The sequence below is a fragment of the Artemia franciscana genome, chromosome 1 (genome assembly GCF_032884065.1).
Source record: "Artemia franciscana chromosome 1, ASM3288406v1, whole genome shotgun sequence".
Taxonomy (NCBI): Eukaryota; Metazoa; Arthropoda; class Branchiopoda; order Anostraca; family Artemiidae; genus Artemia; species Artemia franciscana.
In genome coordinates this window covers 27,359,958-27,379,032 of record NC_088863.1, presented here as the reverse complement: position 1 = coordinate 27,379,032, position 19,075 = coordinate 27,359,958, and the positions used below count along the sequence as shown (strand labels likewise).

General features: G+C 34.0%; 2 protein-coding genes across 4 annotated transcripts in view; both read right to left on the bottom strand.

Moving 5' to 3' along the window:
- Positions 1–1,819: 1,819 nt before the first annotated feature.
- LOC136039328 (large ribosomal subunit protein bL12m-like) lies at positions 1,820–10,300 on the bottom strand. The gene is made up of 3 exons (XM_065722997.1): positions 10,170–10,300; positions 5,222–5,435; positions 1,820–2,047 (listed from the first exon to the last, which is right to left on the bottom strand). The coding sequence occupies exons 1-3, from the start codon at positions 10,208–10,210 to the stop codon at positions 1,904–1,906; spliced, it is 399 nt and encodes a 132-aa protein (XP_065579069.1). The 5' UTR covers positions 10,211–10,300; the 3' UTR covers positions 1,820–1,903.
- Positions 10,301–13,129: 2,829 nt separating this feature from the next.
- LOC136027838 (cell division cycle protein 20 homolog) overlaps positions 13,130–19,075 on the bottom strand; it is a 54,328-nt gene continuing 48,382 nt past the window's right edge. For all 3 annotated transcript variants that reach the window (XM_065705264.1, XM_065705269.1, XM_065705259.1), the window contains 2 exons: positions 17,761–17,887; positions 13,130–13,349 (listed from right to left, as the gene is read on the bottom strand). In XM_065705264.1, the coding sequence (XP_065561336.1) occupies positions 13,189–13,349; positions 17,761–17,887 (288 nt within the window). In that variant the 3' untranslated portion in view covers positions 13,130–13,188. The remainder of the gene's footprint in view (positions 13,350–17,760; positions 17,888–19,075) is intronic.

Below are 19,075 nucleotides of genomic sequence, written 5' to 3'. Positions count from 1 at the left end.
AATTTTTCACGATCCAAAATTTTCACGATTTCATGATTCGTCATTTTTACTCCACGAGGAGGGAAAATTTCACAACACCTCAAAATTATAATATAAAAGAATCACTTTTTTACAATTTATTTGCGACCTAGAAAGAGTTTTTTAGAGCCAGTTGCAACGTTGCGACCTAATCTTTGATAGATGTGGGGTTTCAAGGCAAAAGATTCATCCTAGACAAATTTAGCTCTAACAAATTGAAGAGGGTAAATTTCCTTATTTTGTCACTCAGGAATTAAAGACATTTGCAATTAAAGTTTTAAATGTTCGACAAATACTACTTTTAACAATTTCCCGCAGCACAAAGACATCTGACACAGCTACGAATGGTCTTTCTCCACCTCTTTATATTCAAAGCCTCCCACTTTATAACCTTCCAGGAAGTACCCATTTCCCTTTAATCTTTCCTTACGACATCCTCCAACCCCAACTTAAGACTACCTGCTTTTCATTTGGAATTATTGGCAATCTATCATCGTCAATCCGCAAAACCTGCCCCAGCCATCTTAACCTCTCTTTCATTATAGTCCTAGAAATGGGGGTTAAACCACACGTTTTATACGGTCAACTGTTTTAAACACGGTTTGTTTTTCTTAGATTGATGCCACTACTACAATTACTATTGCAGCACCAAACCGCCTGACACCAACACTGCTACGCACACTCCTCCTCCCTAAAAATCTATTCAAAGCTTCCCTCTTTAAACCTTCCCAGGAAGTTCCAATTTCGCTGAAATATTTCCTTATGACATAATACCGTCCAATTTGGGGACAGCCAACTTTTTTTTTGGCCGACAAGGACAATCTTTGACAATCCGTCACCCTTCATCCACAGAGCGAGGCCAAGACATCTCATTCTTTCGCTTATTATAGCTCTAGACAATGGAATTTCACACATTTTTCGTGCAGGTTACTGTCTGAAATATGGTTGGTCAGACGAGTGACCAAAACAATCCGTAAGCGATTTCTCTGGAAAATATCTAATAAATCCTCTTCTATCTTTCAAAGCACCAACTTTTCGGAATTATGCTTTACCCTTTGTCAACACAGTAGCTTCTAATATTCTAATCTTTGTTCTTAGACTTATCTTCCTATTCTTCCAAACTTTTTTCAACTGTGAAAAACACTCCAAGTCTTGGATATTTCAGTTTTAACATCTTCACTGAATCTGCCGTCTTTACTAATAATACTTCCTAGGTAAGAGAAGCTGTCCACTTGATCGATCTTATCACTCCCTAACATCACCTTTCACCTTCGCTTATTCCCAGTCTTAGCGAGTTGGTCTTTCTTAACATTGATTTTAAAACCTGTTCTTGCCCCTTGAGCTATCAAAACCTCCAAAAATTCATTTATTTTGCTAACATCTACGTCTAGGGTGCTCAAGTTATCAGCTTAATCTTAGTCTAGGAGATATTTACTTCCACCTTTGGATCCCTTACTCTCCTGTGGATTGTGAGGTGCTCCTTAGGTAAAGCTCATCAAATTGATACATATAATTGGTGAAATAGCAAAACCCTGTTTAGCTCCTGATTCAGTACGAAACCAGCCATTAATTTCATTTCTTACCTTAAGCACACCAATAATATTCTCGTACATGACAATAATCACTTTGATTCATTTATCTGGCAAACTACACAAGGATAGGACCTCTGTTAAAGCTATTCTATTGACTGAATCAAAAGCTAACTCAAAATATATAAAACTGAGGACTAAAGAGGTCTGATGACTCAGGCACTTCTCAATTATTAACCTAAAATTGAAAATTTGTCGAATCATTGAATATATCCACAGGTCATAATTTTCTTATTTATTAGCCATAGAAAAAAAAGAATATCAAGATACATTTTTTCTTCATCGCAAGGTGAGAGCTATCGGAGACCTAACTTCATGGTTTTGCTTTCTCGAAAACTTTGGCCAGCACTTCCAAATACAAATAGTTTCATCACATGACAGGGAAGCAATACTGGTTCCATTCCAGCTCTGGACAGTTGAAATAATCTTATCTTGATGAGCTAGAAAAAGATAATAGCCTCAATTGCGTTAGTCAATACAATATCGTGTTACTCAAAACTGTTAAAATAGCAGGTCAATGGTTAAGTTATTGACATTAGTAGGTAAAATTATTAAAAGTACTTCTAGGAAATTACAGAAAATTGCTAAGAGAGTAAATAATATTGCAACATTCGTAACAGATATATATCTAAGTGATATTACTTAGCTATGAAAGAAAAATATTGAAGAGTGTTTTTTTACTAGATGAAGGAGACGCCAGTGTTGCATGATCTCAACAAATGTATTTTAAACTTGGCGGTTCAAAAAAGGAAATATAGGAGTTGTGAAGAACGGCAACTCTATTCTTCGAGAAAGCTCTTCAGGAAATGATTAAGACCAATAAACAGAATGATGCTTGGTAAAACGATACTCAGTACTGCAAAAGTTCTCGTTTGTCAGTCATACCCACTTCATCTGCTTTTGTTTTCTTTTTGCAAGTGTCTACAGACCAAAATGGGAAATTGTGTCGGGCATAGAAGTCGCGTGACCTCCACTCCTCCTACCCCTACTAGAAAATTTCTGCACACTGTTATTTCTTACGATTATACAAAGTTTGACCGCTTGGAAAAAAAAAATCTTGCAACCACGTCAAAACTAAGCACAGCGCATTTATTATTATTATTGTTTTGTTTCTTTGGTATTTGGTATTTTGGGTACTTTGGGTTTGGTATATTTTGGCATTTGGTATTTGGTATTGTTTTGTTTCTTTGGTATTTTCGTATAAGAAATTTTCAGCTTGTTTACTTTTAAGTAATTTTGGATATACAAAAGAAGAGAATAAGAGCTGACACAGAGAAAAATAGTAAATTCTACAGCCTGTTCATTTTCAAGAAAAAATATTAAGCCTTTACTTATTGCGTGATGATCTACTCAAATGAGTTCCGCTTAAAATTAGCCAGACATACCAGAATTAGAATCATAGAAAACATATTATATAAAACGTTGTAACGGAACTGTGAATGTACTTCTTGTCAAGGATCTGCTTCAAACAAGAAAAGTGTTTATAATCACCCTGGGTGAGATTTTTCCCCAAATGCTTGAGCTTTTTGTGAATGAGACAACATTTGAAATGGTTCTACAACTTTGCCTTGAAGAAAAAATTTACGAGTATTTAGACTTTCTGTTATATCTACAAGAAGGTAGAATCTTGCAGCTAAGCAGGATGTTTATCTCAGGGAGTGATTCACCTAATACTTTCAAAAAATCCCGAGTCCTGAACAAACATCCCTAGAGTGTATAAGCTCTTGCTTTATGTACAACTTTAATAACTATTTTCATCAAATTGCTGACACTCAAAACTTTGCTGCACAATAACTACTGGTGTGTTATGCAGTGGTAAGAAAGAAGTTTCTGAAAGCTGTTATCCTTAATAAACAAGGTAATGAATCCTTTATTGTTATCTACTATGGCAGAAGCTTTCATTGGCTGCCAAGCCCAAAATTCCAGAGTTGATGATTTTTTTTTTTTCAGAGCATATGTCCTGACCTCCATTGTGTCTTTAAATTCTTAAAGCTTTTCTTTTACTTGGAAGCTACGAAAAACCCTTCATACAAAAATAGCTAAATGAGCTGTATCAACCATATTGGTTGGTTTGTCAAGTTGCATGGAAAAATAACTGCAGCAATCTGAGACAATTTCAAGTTGTAAAACTACATCACAACTCATTGGTTCACCTCTTCTCATAACTGTATTTACAAACAGTTGCAGAGATTGAGTACCAGACATTATCTCACCTTTGTTTTTAAAATTGTAAAACAATACATCTACAGCTTCTAAAATATAGCTTCAATTAATTCATTATCTTTGTAAGACTTTTTGTTTTCAGCAATGATCTCTGAAACACAAAAAGATACTTAAGTTGTTACTGTCTAATTCTCTGAAAATTTGAGATTATAAAAAATTTGATTCAGATTTAAGTTGTGCTAACTTCTCTCTTCTTAAGGAAGAATTCTGGGCCAAATCCTTTTCAATACTGGAATGAAAGGTTTTACAAAAACTTTAACGTTTCTTTTTTTTCTCAATTGATACACTTGCATAACAAAGCAAGTAGGCAAAGTCGTCCTTTATCTGGGTAAAAAAAAATCAGTTTCCATATGAAAATTTCATTCAACATGAAAATTATAAAAAAAAAATTTTGCTGGAACCAGTGGTGTCCACAAGAACCAGTTTGCAGTGACATATTGCAGAGATACACGAGGCGGATTCTTGACTTCTCTTGAACCAGCAACAGGCTAAGGGACACAGGTTAAATCTTTGCCTTTAATGTGTACACATTTTTGTGAAAGAGAGTCACAGGTGGGGAAATTCATGCCCACTGGTAGAGGAGTGCTGACATTATCAAGATCTTTTGCTAAAGTTCTTTTTCTCTATCACCTTCCTAGTTTTGTTTAATGCCAATTGGTGCTTATTTGTCAAATTCATATTTTTACTCATTGTTAGGTATATTTAAGTAAATTCCAAATCTTAACTCATAATGTGATGCATTTAATAACAAAGGCCATAAAAAATAAGAACCAAAATGTGAAAATAAAAAAACATAAAATGGAAACAAAGTGGATGTTTCTGCACTAGGTGTGTTTTTGCTGCTAGTTGCTTGCAATCAATGGTTTTGCAATCTCTTGTCTACACCATCAAAAGCTACTGAAATATTACATGATCCCAGTTTTCATGAAAAATCATGTGATTACTATTCATGAGAAATCATGAATGGAAGTGATCCCTGTGACTCTAGATTCTTCAAACAGGTGTCTGATTTAACATTAAGACAAGAGTTATTGGATGTTCTTATGCACTCTGTTTGTACATATGTTCAAGAAATATACAATAAACAGTAACAGCTCAATTCACCAGTGAAGAAAGAAACAACTCTTCACTTGGTTAATAGGCCAGTGAGTTCTCTTGTACAGAACTAAGTTTAACTGTTTCTTTAGAACTGAAGATATTCAGGCATTGTCTTCAAGACATTAGACTGTTTCAATACTTGGGTTTATGCTTGATTTAACCAAATATTTGGCAGAAGACTTTATTTATTTTTTAATTAAATGATACTTTTTCTATGCATGGACTCTGTTAGCACAAAAAAAATAAAATAGAATATCAGCAATTAAACAGGGCCTTTTCTTCCATATCCTTACCTCTTCAGCTTTTGGTGCTGCTGGACCTCCATAGGCCATAACAGGGACATCTGATATATTAAGAGTAATTTTTAATAGTTTATTCAATTCTGCTACTTCAAAAAGGCTAAGCTGTGATATATCATTGACTATTTTCTGGATTTTTTCAGGAAACTGAGCAGCCTCTGCTGAAGTATCTGGTACAGCTTGACTCAGGCATCGCCTTAATTGTGTTCTAAAAAGAAAGAAATGGAATAGCATCGAAAATATTAACACATAAGATCAACAATTATGCTTCTTCCAAGCTTTTTTTAAAATCAATTATCTGTTACTTTTGATTTGATGCAATAGCCTAATATGAATAAAAAGAAGTGAGGTACAGATCAAATTTATAACTTAGAATAACAGTAGTCCTGTGGTAATGCAGGAGTTTGATCTCAGCTTAGTAGAATGGGATCCAAAGTTCAAGCTTAGTTGTAGCAACAAATTGCATAGACAACACAAGAAGTATCAATAATACCAATATATGCACACATACTTATGAAGGCATATTTAGATCTAGAAACTTTGCTGCCTCCCATGGAAAATCCTCTTCCTTTGAATATTTTGTACAAGCTCTATCCATCCCTTTTGAGGGCACCCCTCTGGCCAGATTATCAAGAGCTCTAAAGGTTTGAGATGATATATACTACATGACTTTCATATACAAAGTTTTAGGCAAATGTTTAATGGTCATATATCTGAGAATAAACAGTACAGGAATCTGTTTCAATCCCACTTTCTTGGATGATAGGTTGCAAAATAGCTGTTTTTTGACTAGCCATCTGTGGCCAAACAACAAGCACAAAATCCACAAATGGTGTGAAAGAGTTCAAAAAAAAAGTTGAAGGGTATAGGGACTTTAATATAAAATGTAGACTACTAAAAGATGCAACAAAGAAAACAAGACCAGGTTAACCTCATTAGTGAAGAAGAAGCAAAATTCTTTCAGAGGGAGACATGCCAAAAGTAAAAAAAAAGGCATATTTGAGTAATAAATTGAAACCAAACAAAAAATTTCTTTTGCTTCAAGATAAAAATCAAGTGTGAATCTGTTTTTGAGAATTTAGAACACTTTCTCAAATACTAATCCTGGAGATTTTTTGAATTTTGGTAAACTGTCCGTCATTAGTTAGCCTGTAAGCAAATAAATTTAGAAAATTTTATGATCTAGGAAAACAACTAAGCACTTTTTCTTACTTTATAATTATTTTTTTCAAAAAAAAAGCTTCATTGTGATACTTGACAGAACTAGGCTATACCTATTGGAATTTAGACTAAACAGCATTATACCTTAATTTTCAGGTATTTTCCAAAGGTTTTATCTCTGAAAATGCAATTTCTGTTTTGATTAAAATTTCAAGTCACATCAGTGGGTTTGTTCTAAATTTGAGAAATATATTTGTAAATCTTTGAAACCTTGTAAATTTGGATTGAACAAAATTGTGAAGCTGAAAATACTTTTCTTGTGTGTTTCATTTAAGCAGAAAATCTACTTTGCAAGGTTTCACTTTTATAAAACCAAGATTTTTAAAGATCATCAAAAATCAGAGCCCACTAGAGAGAGAAATGGATGTAGATACTTCAAAAAATCTTCCCAGGACATACTTTACTCTGTAGATCCATCCCTGAAAGTTTTATTTTTCTAACCTAACTACTTTCCAATATAGCAAAGAGCAGCTTGCCTAGAATTAGATAATTGTTGGAGGTTCCAGTGGGAAAACCCCTCCCAGCCCTCACTATCATAACACTCTTGGAAGACAATAGAGAGTCAGCTTGGAGTAGGCTGGGACTTATCATACCCAACCATATCACACACTCAATCCAAAGTTGCCATTGTGCAGTGGTGCCAACTCTAAATTGCAAGAGAATGGTTCTTGAACCACACCTACCATGTGATCACTATTACCAAGTTGGCTTAAATTGCATCTCTTTAGCACTCTCTAGTCCTCATGGTTTGTCACTTGACCATAACACAGCAACCTGGGTACCACCAACCCTAGAAAGGGCCCTGTGCATTGTCAGAGTTGGTTAGTTAGTGCCCAAGGCTACTATAGCCTATTGAAAAGAAACATGAAATAAGGATCATAAGAATACTACTTTTATTTTGTTATGATGCAAGTAATTGCCCAGATAACTAACTGGAAAGCAGGAAACATGTCAAGAAAACAATTCAAAAAACCTTTTCAGGCCATACTTTACTCTGTAGATCCATCCCTGAAAGTTTTATTTTTCTAACCTAACTACTTTCAAATATAGCAAAAAGCAGCTTGCCTAGAATTAAAAAATTGTTGAAGATTCCAGTGGGGAAAACCCCTCCCAGCCCTCACTATCATAACACTACCATTATTGCAGTTATCCAGGAATTTCTCCTCACAGCAGCAATGCACCCTTTTTCTTACCAACTGTGTTGCCAACCTCTGGAACAAATTACTGCCAGATACCATTGCTGCCCAAACCAAAGACAGCTTTAAGAACAATCTTGACAACAAATGAACAGAACTACAATTAGGAAGCACTCAAATCAGCAACATAAAACCACTAGTCAAGTGTATCTATTCGACTATGTGTCATGTATTATCAACTGTTTAAGAACTATCTTGACAACAAATGGTCAACAAAAGAATGGAACTATAATTGGGAAGCACTCAAATCAGCAACATCAAACCACAAGTCAAGTTTATCTATTCAACTATGTGTCATATATTGTCAACTCTGGAGTTTCTACAAGGAAAAATCCTTAGATTGCTCCAAGCTGTAATTTAAGGTAATTCTTGCATCATAAAATGCAGAATAATAGGTAAATTTTTTTTGCAGTTCATATTATTGACTTACCAATAAAGTGAACATACTACTCAATGCCTTTTTTTATGTCCTTTATGAATATATTAATCACTCTTATCACAAATTCAAATTTAATCATTTTTTGGCTCTTGAAAATGATTAAAATATGAGGCATAAAAAAGGCTTAAAACACTGGTCTCAAACTTACTCTTTCATTATAAGTCTGTTTTTTTTAATGTTACATAATCCACAAGCACTAATTTTACATGATTAAGTTAGACAAATAAACTTTATTTTGCTGTTCATGCTGTTTTCTTCTTCCTTGATGCTGAATTTTTAATTAAAGTATGCACTTTTGGTTGTTTTTGACAATATAATACTATGTTTTCTGAGTGTCAAAATTATTTATAGTTCGGTCATTTAGGTTATGCCAAACAGTGCATAAATTTGAATTTGCAATAGAAGCAATTATTATATTCATAAATAACATAAAAAAGGGCATTGAGTTGTATGTTCACTTTATTTGTCAATAATAGTCAATAATATGCTATGAACTGTGAAAAATTTACCAAATAATGTGCCTAGTTAACACATTTTGAATGTAATCTTGCTATAATTTACCTCTAACCCCTCTAATGTGCAAATATATAGCCTAAATCCTGTGTTTCAATGTATTCTGATGCTCACAGCTTTTTTATTTTAAGTTTTTGTTTCATCATAGATGATTCTGTTTACAGGTGAAGGGGTTGAAACAACTATATACAATTTGGCTATATACTTGCAAGTCAAGGGGGAGCAGGTAAATTGTAGCAGGGCAACATGCAAAATGTTTTGGTCAATGTTCTTATTACCTGGACAATTGTTTAGAGTCATGAAATTATTGTTAATAGATGCATTTTGAATTTTGGAACATCTTTTCTCTCTTGCAAAACTACTGCAAATGCACCATTATGGAGTCATTCCAGCCACAATATTCTTGTATTTACACATATAGAATTGCAATCATTTCCATTTTTGTTGATTGGATATTTGAAATTGCAAATCTGTAATAGTTTAGAAACAAATTTGGGCTACATATTTGCACATTAGGGGGGTCGGGTTAAAGCATAGCATATATTAAATATGTAAACTAACCATTGCTGTATTTAATATATGCTATGCTTTACCTCCCCCCCCCCTCTTAATGTGCAAATATATAATAACTCCATAACAGTGAGTTTGCCATAGTTTTGCAAGAGAGAAAAGATGTACAAAAAGTCAAAATGTATCTATTAACAATAGTTTCATGACCCTAAACAATTGTTCAGGTAATAGGAACATTGACCATTAGTTCTCTAGGCAAATACCATGATTTTTCCTTTAGAAGATTTTGGTAAAATTCTAGTTGAGTGACTTTTGTGCCATCTCAGAAAGAGGTTAAGTTAGGAAAATGAAACTTTCAGGGAAGGGTCTACAGGCTACAGTGTATCCTGGGAATGTATTTTAAAGTACCCACCTCCGCTCCTTCTCCCTCTAGCAAGCCCTGAAATTCGTCTACATGACAGGTCTATACCTATTGAAATTTTGACAAAACAATATTTTACCTTAATTTTCAGTTACCAGTTGCTTTTTCTTTGCCTTTAGTTCTGAAAATGTAATTCTTGAAATTTGAGTAGAATTCTGAGCCATATCAATGTTTTTTTCAGAATTTAGGAAATGTATTTGCATATCTTTAAAATTTTATAAATTGGGATTGAACAAAGTTGTGAAGCTGAAAACAATTTTGTTGTACTTCATTCAAGGCCTATTTTGCAAGATTTCACTTTTATTACACACATATTTTGAAATGTCGTCAAAGGTTGGGGCCCTCTAGAGGGAGAAGTAGTGGAGTTTGATACTTCAAAATACCTTCCTGGGACATACTTTAGCCTGTAGACCCATCCCTGAAAGTTTCATTTTACTAACCTAACACCTATCTGAGATAGCAAGAAGTCAATCAACTAGAATTTTACCAAAGATTGCTTCTTCTACAGGGCAAATCTTGCAAGTTCCAAATATCAAGATGATTTTAGTAGACCTAATTCATGATAGGCCTAGCTGAACCATGAGCCTAGAGTGTGCCCAAAAAAAGATTACAATATACTGTCTTATTTTAATAAATTCTTACACATTTTTTGTGGCACTTCGAATGATTTTGACTACATGCATTATAGATAGCTTAAACACTTCTGTTTGGAAATATAATTTTCTTTAATAATGTGTCACGTCAGTTTGTTTTGAAAAAAAACTTAAATTATCAACGCTACCTGAAAAAAGTAACAGTATTACTATTCTAAATATTTAAAGGTAGAGGTAGAACATGAACATTGCAACTATCTGCACAGTATTTCCAAAATGGAAAGTAATTAAAGCCCCCAGGGGACTTTAAAGCTCCTCAATAAAACTTTTCATTATCTTTTCTGTTATTTAGGCTAATACGCTAAGGAGAGCCACCAAATGCATCGACGGTTTACCCAGTCAGCCCTACTGCAGTAGAATATGCCAACCTCCCAAAACTTTTTTCGGCGTAGGAGTAATTACATGATGCTCACCTACAGGTATCTCTAGCAAGCAGACCAGAAGCTGTTTGACCTCCCTTCCCACCAAAGACAAACACGAGAACTTTCTAAAAAGCTGTTAAAATCCACCGTTAACACCAAGGTCCAACTAGACGTTTCTAGCCAGCAAGTAGTGAACGATTGGAACCAATTAAGCCAAGAGACTATTTCTGCTTCCTCGCCTGAGGAATTTAAAAAGAGGCTCAACAAGGAATGGTAGGCCAAACCATTGAAATTCCAGTGGGAAAACCCCTCCCAGTCCTCAATACCATAACACTCTTGGAAGACAATAGAGAGTCAGCTTGGAGGATGATGCGGTTTTTCATACCCAACCATCTCGCATACTCAATCCAAAGTTGCTGTTGTATTTCGGTGCCAATTCTAAATCACTAGAGAATGGTTCTTGAACCACATCTACCATGTGATCACTGTTACCAAGTTGGCTTAAGTTGCATCTCTCCAGCACTCTCTAGTCCTGATGATTTGTCGCTTGACCTTAGCACAACGACCAGATCTATCGTCATCATCAACTACAGAGCATCAAATCTTGCAACTAATTCGCTCCGAAGTTCAAATTAAGGCAAGATAAAGTACTATGACGTCAAATGAAACTTTTAACGTCCGAAGTCTTTTGGGAGGGTTCGTCTATCTCTTGGGTATTGTTTCTCAAATTTTATCAATCGCGGTGCTGTGAGGAGTTTTAAATTTTTCACGATCCAAAATTTTCACGATTTCATGATTCGTCATTTTTACTCCACGAGGAGGGAAAATTTCACAACACCTCAAAATTATAATATAAAAGAATCACTTTTTTACAATTTATTTGCGACCTAGAAAGAGTTTTTTAGAGCCAGTTGCAACGTTGCGACCTAATCTTTGATAGATGTGGGGTTTCAAGGCAAAAGATTCATCCTAGACAAATTTAGCTCTAACAAATTGAAGAGGGTAAATTTCCTTATTTTGTCACTCAGGAATTAAAGACATTTGCAATTAAAGTTTTAAATGTTCGACAAATACTACTTTTAACAATTTCCCGCAGCACAAAGACATCTGACACAGCTACGAATGGTCTTTCTCCACCTCTTTATATTCAAAGCCTCCCACTTTATAACCTTCCAGGAAGTACCCATTTCCCTTTAATCTTTCCTTACGACATCCTCCAACCCCAACTTAAGACTACCTGCTTTTCATTTGGAATTATTGGCAATCTATCATCGTCAATCCGCAAAACCTGCCCCAGCCATCTTAACCTCTCTTTCATTATAGTCCTAGAAATGGGGGTTAAACCACACGTTTTATACGGTCAACTGTTTTAAACACGGTTTGTTTTTCTTAGATTGATGCCACTACTACAATTACTATTGCAGCACCAAACCGCCTGACACCAACACTGCTACGCACACTCCTCCTCCCTAAAAATCTATTCAAAGCTTCCCTCTTTAAACCTTCCCAGGAAGTTCCAATTTCGCTGAAATATTTCCTTATGACATAATACCGTCCAATTTGGGGACAGCCAACTTTTTTTTTGGCCGACAAGGACAATCTTTGACAATCCGTCACCCTTCATCCACAGAGCGAGGCCAAGACATCTCATTCTTTCGCTTATTATAGCTCTAGACAATGGAATTTCACACATTTTTCGTGCAGGTTACTGTCTGAAATATGGTTGGTCAGACGAGTGACCAAAACAATCCGTAAGCGATTTCTCTGGAAAATATCTAATAAATCCTCTTCTATCTTTCAAAGCACCAACTTTTCGGAATTATGCTTTACCCTTTGTCAACACAGTAGCTTCTAATATTCTAATCTTTGTTCTTAGACTTATCTTCCTATTCTTCCAAACTTTTTTCAACTGTGAAAAACACTCCAAGTCTTGGATATTTCAGTTTTAACATCTTCACTGAATCTGCCGTCTTTACTAATAATACTTCCTAGGTAAGAGAAGCTGTCCACTTGATCGATCTTATCACTCCCTAACATCACCTTTCACCTTCGCTTATTCCCAGTCTTAGCGAGTTGGTCTTTCTTAACATTGATTTTAAAACCTGTTCTTGCCCCTTGAGCTATCAAAACCTCCAAAAATTCATTTATTTTGCTAACATCTACGTCTAGGGTGCTCAAGTTATCAGCTTAATCTTAGTCTAGGAGATATTTACTTCCACCTTTGGATCCCTTACTCTCCCGTGGATTGTGAGGTGCTCCTTAGGTAAAGCTCATCAAATTGATACATATAATTGGTGAAATAGCAAAACCCTGTTTAGCTCCTGATTCAGTACGAAACCAGCCATTAACTTCATTTCTTACCTTAAGCACACCAATAATATTCTCGTACATGACAATAATCACTTTGATTTATTTATCTGGCAAACTACACAAGGATAGGACCTCTGTTAAAGCTACTCTATCGACTGAATCAAAAGCTAACTCAAAATATATAAAACTGAGGACTAAAGAGGTCTGATGACTCAGGCACTTCTCAATTATTAACCTAAAATTGAAAATTTGTCGAATCATTGAATATATCCACAGGTCATAATTTTCTTATTTATTAGCCATAGAAAAAAAAGAATATCAAGATACATTTTTTCTTCATCGCAAGGTGAGAGCTATCGGAGACCTAACTTCATGGTTTTGCTTTCTCGAAAACTTTGGCCAGCACTTCCAAATACAAATAGTTTCATCACATGACAGGGAAGCAATACTGGTTCCATTCCAGCTCTGGACAGTTGAAATAATCTTATCTTGATGAGCTAGAAAAAGATAATAGCCTCAATTGCGTTAGTCAATACAATATCGTGTTACTCAAAACTGTTAAAATAGCAGGTCAATGGTTAAGTTATTGACATTAGTAGGTAAAATTATTAAAAGTACTTCTAGGAAATTACAGAAAATTGCTAAGAGAGTAAATAATATTGCAACATTCGTAACAGATATATATCTAAGTGATATTACTTAGCTATGAAAGAAAAATATTGAAGAGTGTTTTTTTACTAGATGAAGGAGACGCCAGTGTTGCATGATCTCAACAAATGTATTTTAAACTTGGCGGTTCAAAAAAGGAAATATAGGAGTTGTGAAGAACGGCAACTCTATTCTTCGAGAAAGCTCTTCAGGAAATGATTAAGACCAATAAACAGAATGATGCTTGGTAAAACGATACTCAGTACTGCAAAAGTTCTCGTTTGTCAGTCATACCCACTTCATCTGCTTTTGTTTTCTTTTTGCAAGTGTCTACAGACCAAAATGGGAAATTGTGTCGGGCATAGAAGTCGCGTGACCTCCACTCCTCCTACCCCTACTAGAAAATTTCTGCACGCTGTTATTTCTTACGATTATACAAAGTTTGACCGCTTGAAAAAAAAAAAATCTTGCAACCACGTCAAAACTAAGCACAGCGCATTTATTATTATTATTGTTTTGTTTCTTTGGTATTTGGTATTTTGGGTACTTTGGGTTTGGTATACTTTGGCATTTGGTATTTGGTATTGTTTTGTTTCTTTGGTATTTTGGTATAAGAAATTTTCAGCTTGTTTACTTTTAAGTAATTTTGGATATACAAAAGAAGAGAATAAGAGCTGACACAGAGAAAAATAGTAAATTCTACAGCCTGTTCATTTTCAAGAAAAAATATTAAGCCTTTACTTATTGCGTGATGATCTACTCAAATGAGTTCCGCTTAAAATTAGCCAGACATACCAGAATTAGAATCATAGAAAACATATTCGGTTTGCCCTCTCAGATCCCCAAGCTGTTACAAAAATGAAAAAATATATAATGAAATGTGAAACGGTCAAGCAAATATCTTTTTAGGATGTATATAGGATTTTTTGTAGGATTTATGACCTGTATATACAAGACTTGAAAATGAAATAAAATAAGAATGAACATAATGTTGTATACAACGCAAAGACTATCAATCGAATATATTTTTCTGAGTGATATTGAGCAGAGACATTAATCAGTTGACTTTATTGACTGATATTGCTATTAATGATAATATGAAGCAAATTATGCCTTATTGATCAGTTGGCTCGAAAATTATCCACTATATGTAAATATGTGTCTTTTTGTGTTTTTATACCCTTATGTTTTATTTTTACATGGTGGGCTACAGCTTACCAGATCCTGAAACAAACTTCAATCTGCAAAACTAAGAACCTTGAAGATTCCAGAAGACTCTCAAGCTCTCTGGGCTCAAGGATCTGAGGTAGTCCTCGAGCAAGGATAATTCTATTTCATCATTTATTTCTATTTCACCATCTCTGTATAATTTTACAGAGCGCACCACAACTTTATTAGCAAAGTTGATTTTGTTTTCCAAAATTACGCTGGAGCCGGCTTATATATAGTAATTATTCTATAAATAAGTTATGAATAATAAAAAGTGGCATTGACGAAGATCAAAACTGGAAACTTTGAAATAAATTACTTCAATAATAGTTAGCAGATATCTATTCAGTTTGATGGGAACCAGTCTTAAGGAGATAGTCTCTAGTTGAATATTCTAAGGGAAACCCCTAAAAGGAATTGTTATAACTTCAACTATTTGATTTTTTTGTTAAATATTTTTACTTATTTTTTAATTTTAACAATTCTCTATACTTATAGATTGTTATCTGTATAGCCCAGAATAGATTTTTTCAACAATTTTAATGAACACCAATCTTACATGCCTGTTTGCACCGTCATAATTGTTGCTAATCATTTTCATTTAGCTCAAGAGTTAATAAAGAATCATTTTAAACATTTCAGAGAAACATACGATTGGTCGTGGATCTAAAAATCAAAAAAAAATATAATAAAAAAATTTAGCGTAGCTTTTGATATTTCTAAATAAGTACAAAAGTTAAGAAAGAATTTAGAACAAAAAAAGTTGTACAAAGCCACTTTTAAGTAAACAAATTCACAAGTTTTATTTTTATTTTCTAATATTTTTTGGAGCCATATATCCAAAAACCCATCAAAAATTTTCAGGAGCAATGTTTCGATTTGTCTAAAAAATTTACTAACAATTGTTAGTAATTTTTTTTGTTAGCTAGTAGAATTTTTTTTTTATAAATTAGCTACCAACAGACTTATGATAGAATCACAAAAACATCAAAGAAGGTTTCGCAAGCTTTTTAGAACCATGGGAAGGGTGACCCTTATTATTTTTGAATTTGAGTAACTCAATATTTATTAAAAATCTGAAGCACAGGTAGCAACCGCTTTGTGATTAAGCCAGGTCTTGTGTTAATACGAAAATATTGAGATAGGCTGAGAAAATCCGTCAGCTGAAACCTACGGACGGCATTGGCTAATTTATTTTCTTATATTGACGGGGACTTTTTTAGTTAAAAATACTCTTAAGAGTATGAGAGTTGGTCTTGGCGCAACTAGCCCCTTTTGTAAGCAGATTTGCAGAAATTTGATTTGTCACTACTAAAACTTAAATGTCTCGGGATAACAAAAGCGTTGAAACAAACGTCTTTAATTCTTGGTGTGTCTTTAATATTCACGGATGTAATAAGCACCTTACTTTACTAAAACAAGTTACGAAGAAGTGCTGCGCAAATGTCTGAAGGGATTGTGGCTATAATGGCACCAGAAAATTGCAAAATAGGATTGATCTTTACCCGAGTATTGGTATACCAGCTAACAGAAAGGAGACAGGGTGAAATCCCTCAAGTTTGCACAAGGGATTCCAAGGAAAACTAGACAGTTTGTGTCTAAGTGTATCTCCTTTTATGAAGTGGACAAACCACGAAAATTAGTTCAAATCTCCACAAGCTCAAACTTATGAGAATTTATAAGTGGGGGGCTCAAATGGCAGCAATGGTTCTCAGTCTCTAAGATCTGCAATGGGTAACACATAATATAAACAAACAATGTTAAATATGCTGAATTGTATTTATAATAATTAATATTCGTTTAGAGGGATATAATTTCATTAAATTTTAAATTACAGTGCTTGAATGAACTTTCGATAACATTTTGGGAAAGTGGATCCCGTTTGCACTGATTATCTGTCATTTTGGTCAAAATACATAATTGGAAATTTCCAAGTTTGCAGATTTTTGGAATGTGGCACAGAATTGACTCACATTCTTGCGTGCAACTTAGAGTACAAAGGTCAAAGCCAGACACAGTGTCTCAAAAGGGTAATTGTAAAAAAATTTATTGGGATAGGAATGCATTAGGGTAGTTAGAAAGTGATTTATGAACTCTTATTAATTCATGCTATGTAAATTATCCTTTATAAGCAGTAAAATAAAATTATGTACTTTTACAGTCCTTAGATGAATATTTCCTGACACTCACTGTCAAATCCTATAGGATATACACTCCTTGTTCAAAAATTGGTTTATACCTGATTACATGGCCCATCCAAACTCTACAGTTCCTTACGTATCCCAACAAATTTAAATGTAGTCCTTTTCTGGGAACAAAAACTATAGAAAAAATAAACTTTGAGCCTTAAATGGTAATCTAACATAGACAATCATACAAAGGCGGTTTTAGGGAAGACAGAGGGGGCACTTGCCCCAGGTGCAGAAATTTTAGGGGCCAAAAATTTCAAATAAACAATCTAACTGTTATTATCATTTTGTAATCTTGGAAATTTTATTTTTATAAAATAAAATAAATGGCGTAGTTGCCAGCAAGTATAAGCAAATTGAATCCGAAATTTTAATTTTTCCCATATCTTCATGACAATTCTTTGAAAATAAAAGAAAGTATAACGAAACAATTAATTTTAATGTTGCTAAACGGAGATGAAGGGGTCTTCTTAAATATAAGAGTTTGCCTATTAGATATTATTAGCAAGTGCAGTGTTTGTAGTCAATACTGAGCGGTCGTTTGGTAAACTTAAATCAATATCAACGTACTTCAGATCAATTATGGGCCAAAAGCGACTATATGATTCAGTGTTAACGAGCATGGAATGTAAAGAATTAGAAGCAGTCAATTAGGACTGGATAATTAATAATTTTTTAGTCACTGAACTAGGAAAAGCCATACTTAAATAAATAGAACATTTTGTTAATCAATGAAAATTTCACAAAAATTTGGCCTGAAAATTTTTGGAAGATAGGGGGGGATCTTGTCAAGATTTTGCCCCGGGTGCAAAAGAGGCCAGAACTACCACTGCAATTATACGATAAGCCAGCTCATATTTACCAGAAGGACAACCAAGAGCTCCAACTAGTGAAAAATCACAGGCTTTCCATAGTTTTATTGTGTTGTTGCCATTTAGAAGGGCTGTAGAGATTTCTTTGTATTCTTCATTCCATATTATTGATACAACCTAAAGTTAAAAATTTTTACAAAGAGCAATGGCTACAGAAATAATTATGATAAAAGCAGAATCAATACATAACTGTAGACATGAACAAAAATGCAGAATGGATAAATTGTTAGATAAATGAACGAAACAAATGATAGTTAAATGTAACTGAAAAAAAAGAAAAATAGAATGGATCCTTTGGCCAATTTAGTAACACGAACCTAGGTTTCTTCATTTGACTTTTTGTCAAAAATGCTTTCGTCAATCAAATTTGTTGCAGATTTTACTTTATTATTTTTAGAAATTTTATATTACCCCAACAAAAACACAATTAAATTATCGATTATCTGGTAATATTATTCAACTATCCAACTGATAATATATATATATATATATATATATATATATATATATATATATATATATATATATATATATATATATATATATATATATATATATATATATATATATTTATTTGTATATATAACGAAAAGAGAAATCACCAATGCAACAGCACAAACACATAAAAAAAAGGAGACAGAAGGAGAAAAGGAAGACTGTTTTCTAAATTAATGATTAATATAGACCAGCACTTGAATGAGGCCTTAACCCTACTCATCCATACAATCACATAGGTCAAACAGCATAGCCATACACAATCAACCATAAAGAATAATCCATGGACAGGCAGTCATGTCATGTTCTAGCCAACTAATAACAAAAATATAAATAGCGGAGTTACACACAGAAATAGAAAGAGACAAACTAACCATGAAAAATATTTACTAAGACAGTGAAACGAAGAAATGTCCAATTTCTGATGTCTAAAAGCTTACTATTTAGCACGGTTACCTTGCTAAAAACAACATTTATCCCGAATGAAATAGTTGAAGGAATAGACGTGATTTTGTTTATGTGGTTTTGTAGCTAAAGATGAAGATCGCAGGATAGATGTACCTTCTAAAATCTTCCACAAGTACAAATCCTTTCTAGTCATAGAAAACGGTTGCCAATATCTTGTTGACAAAAACTTCACGTATTTTTTAATGCCCCTCGTACTATTGCATTTTGTGGTACCGGGAAGGTAATTCGGACCCAGGAGTCCGAAGGACAACATCATGGCAGAAACACAGAATGTTTCCCCTGAACTTTAGAGCGTATGGAAAATGCGAAAGGTCCAAGCAAGGTCAGCAATTAGGATATTCT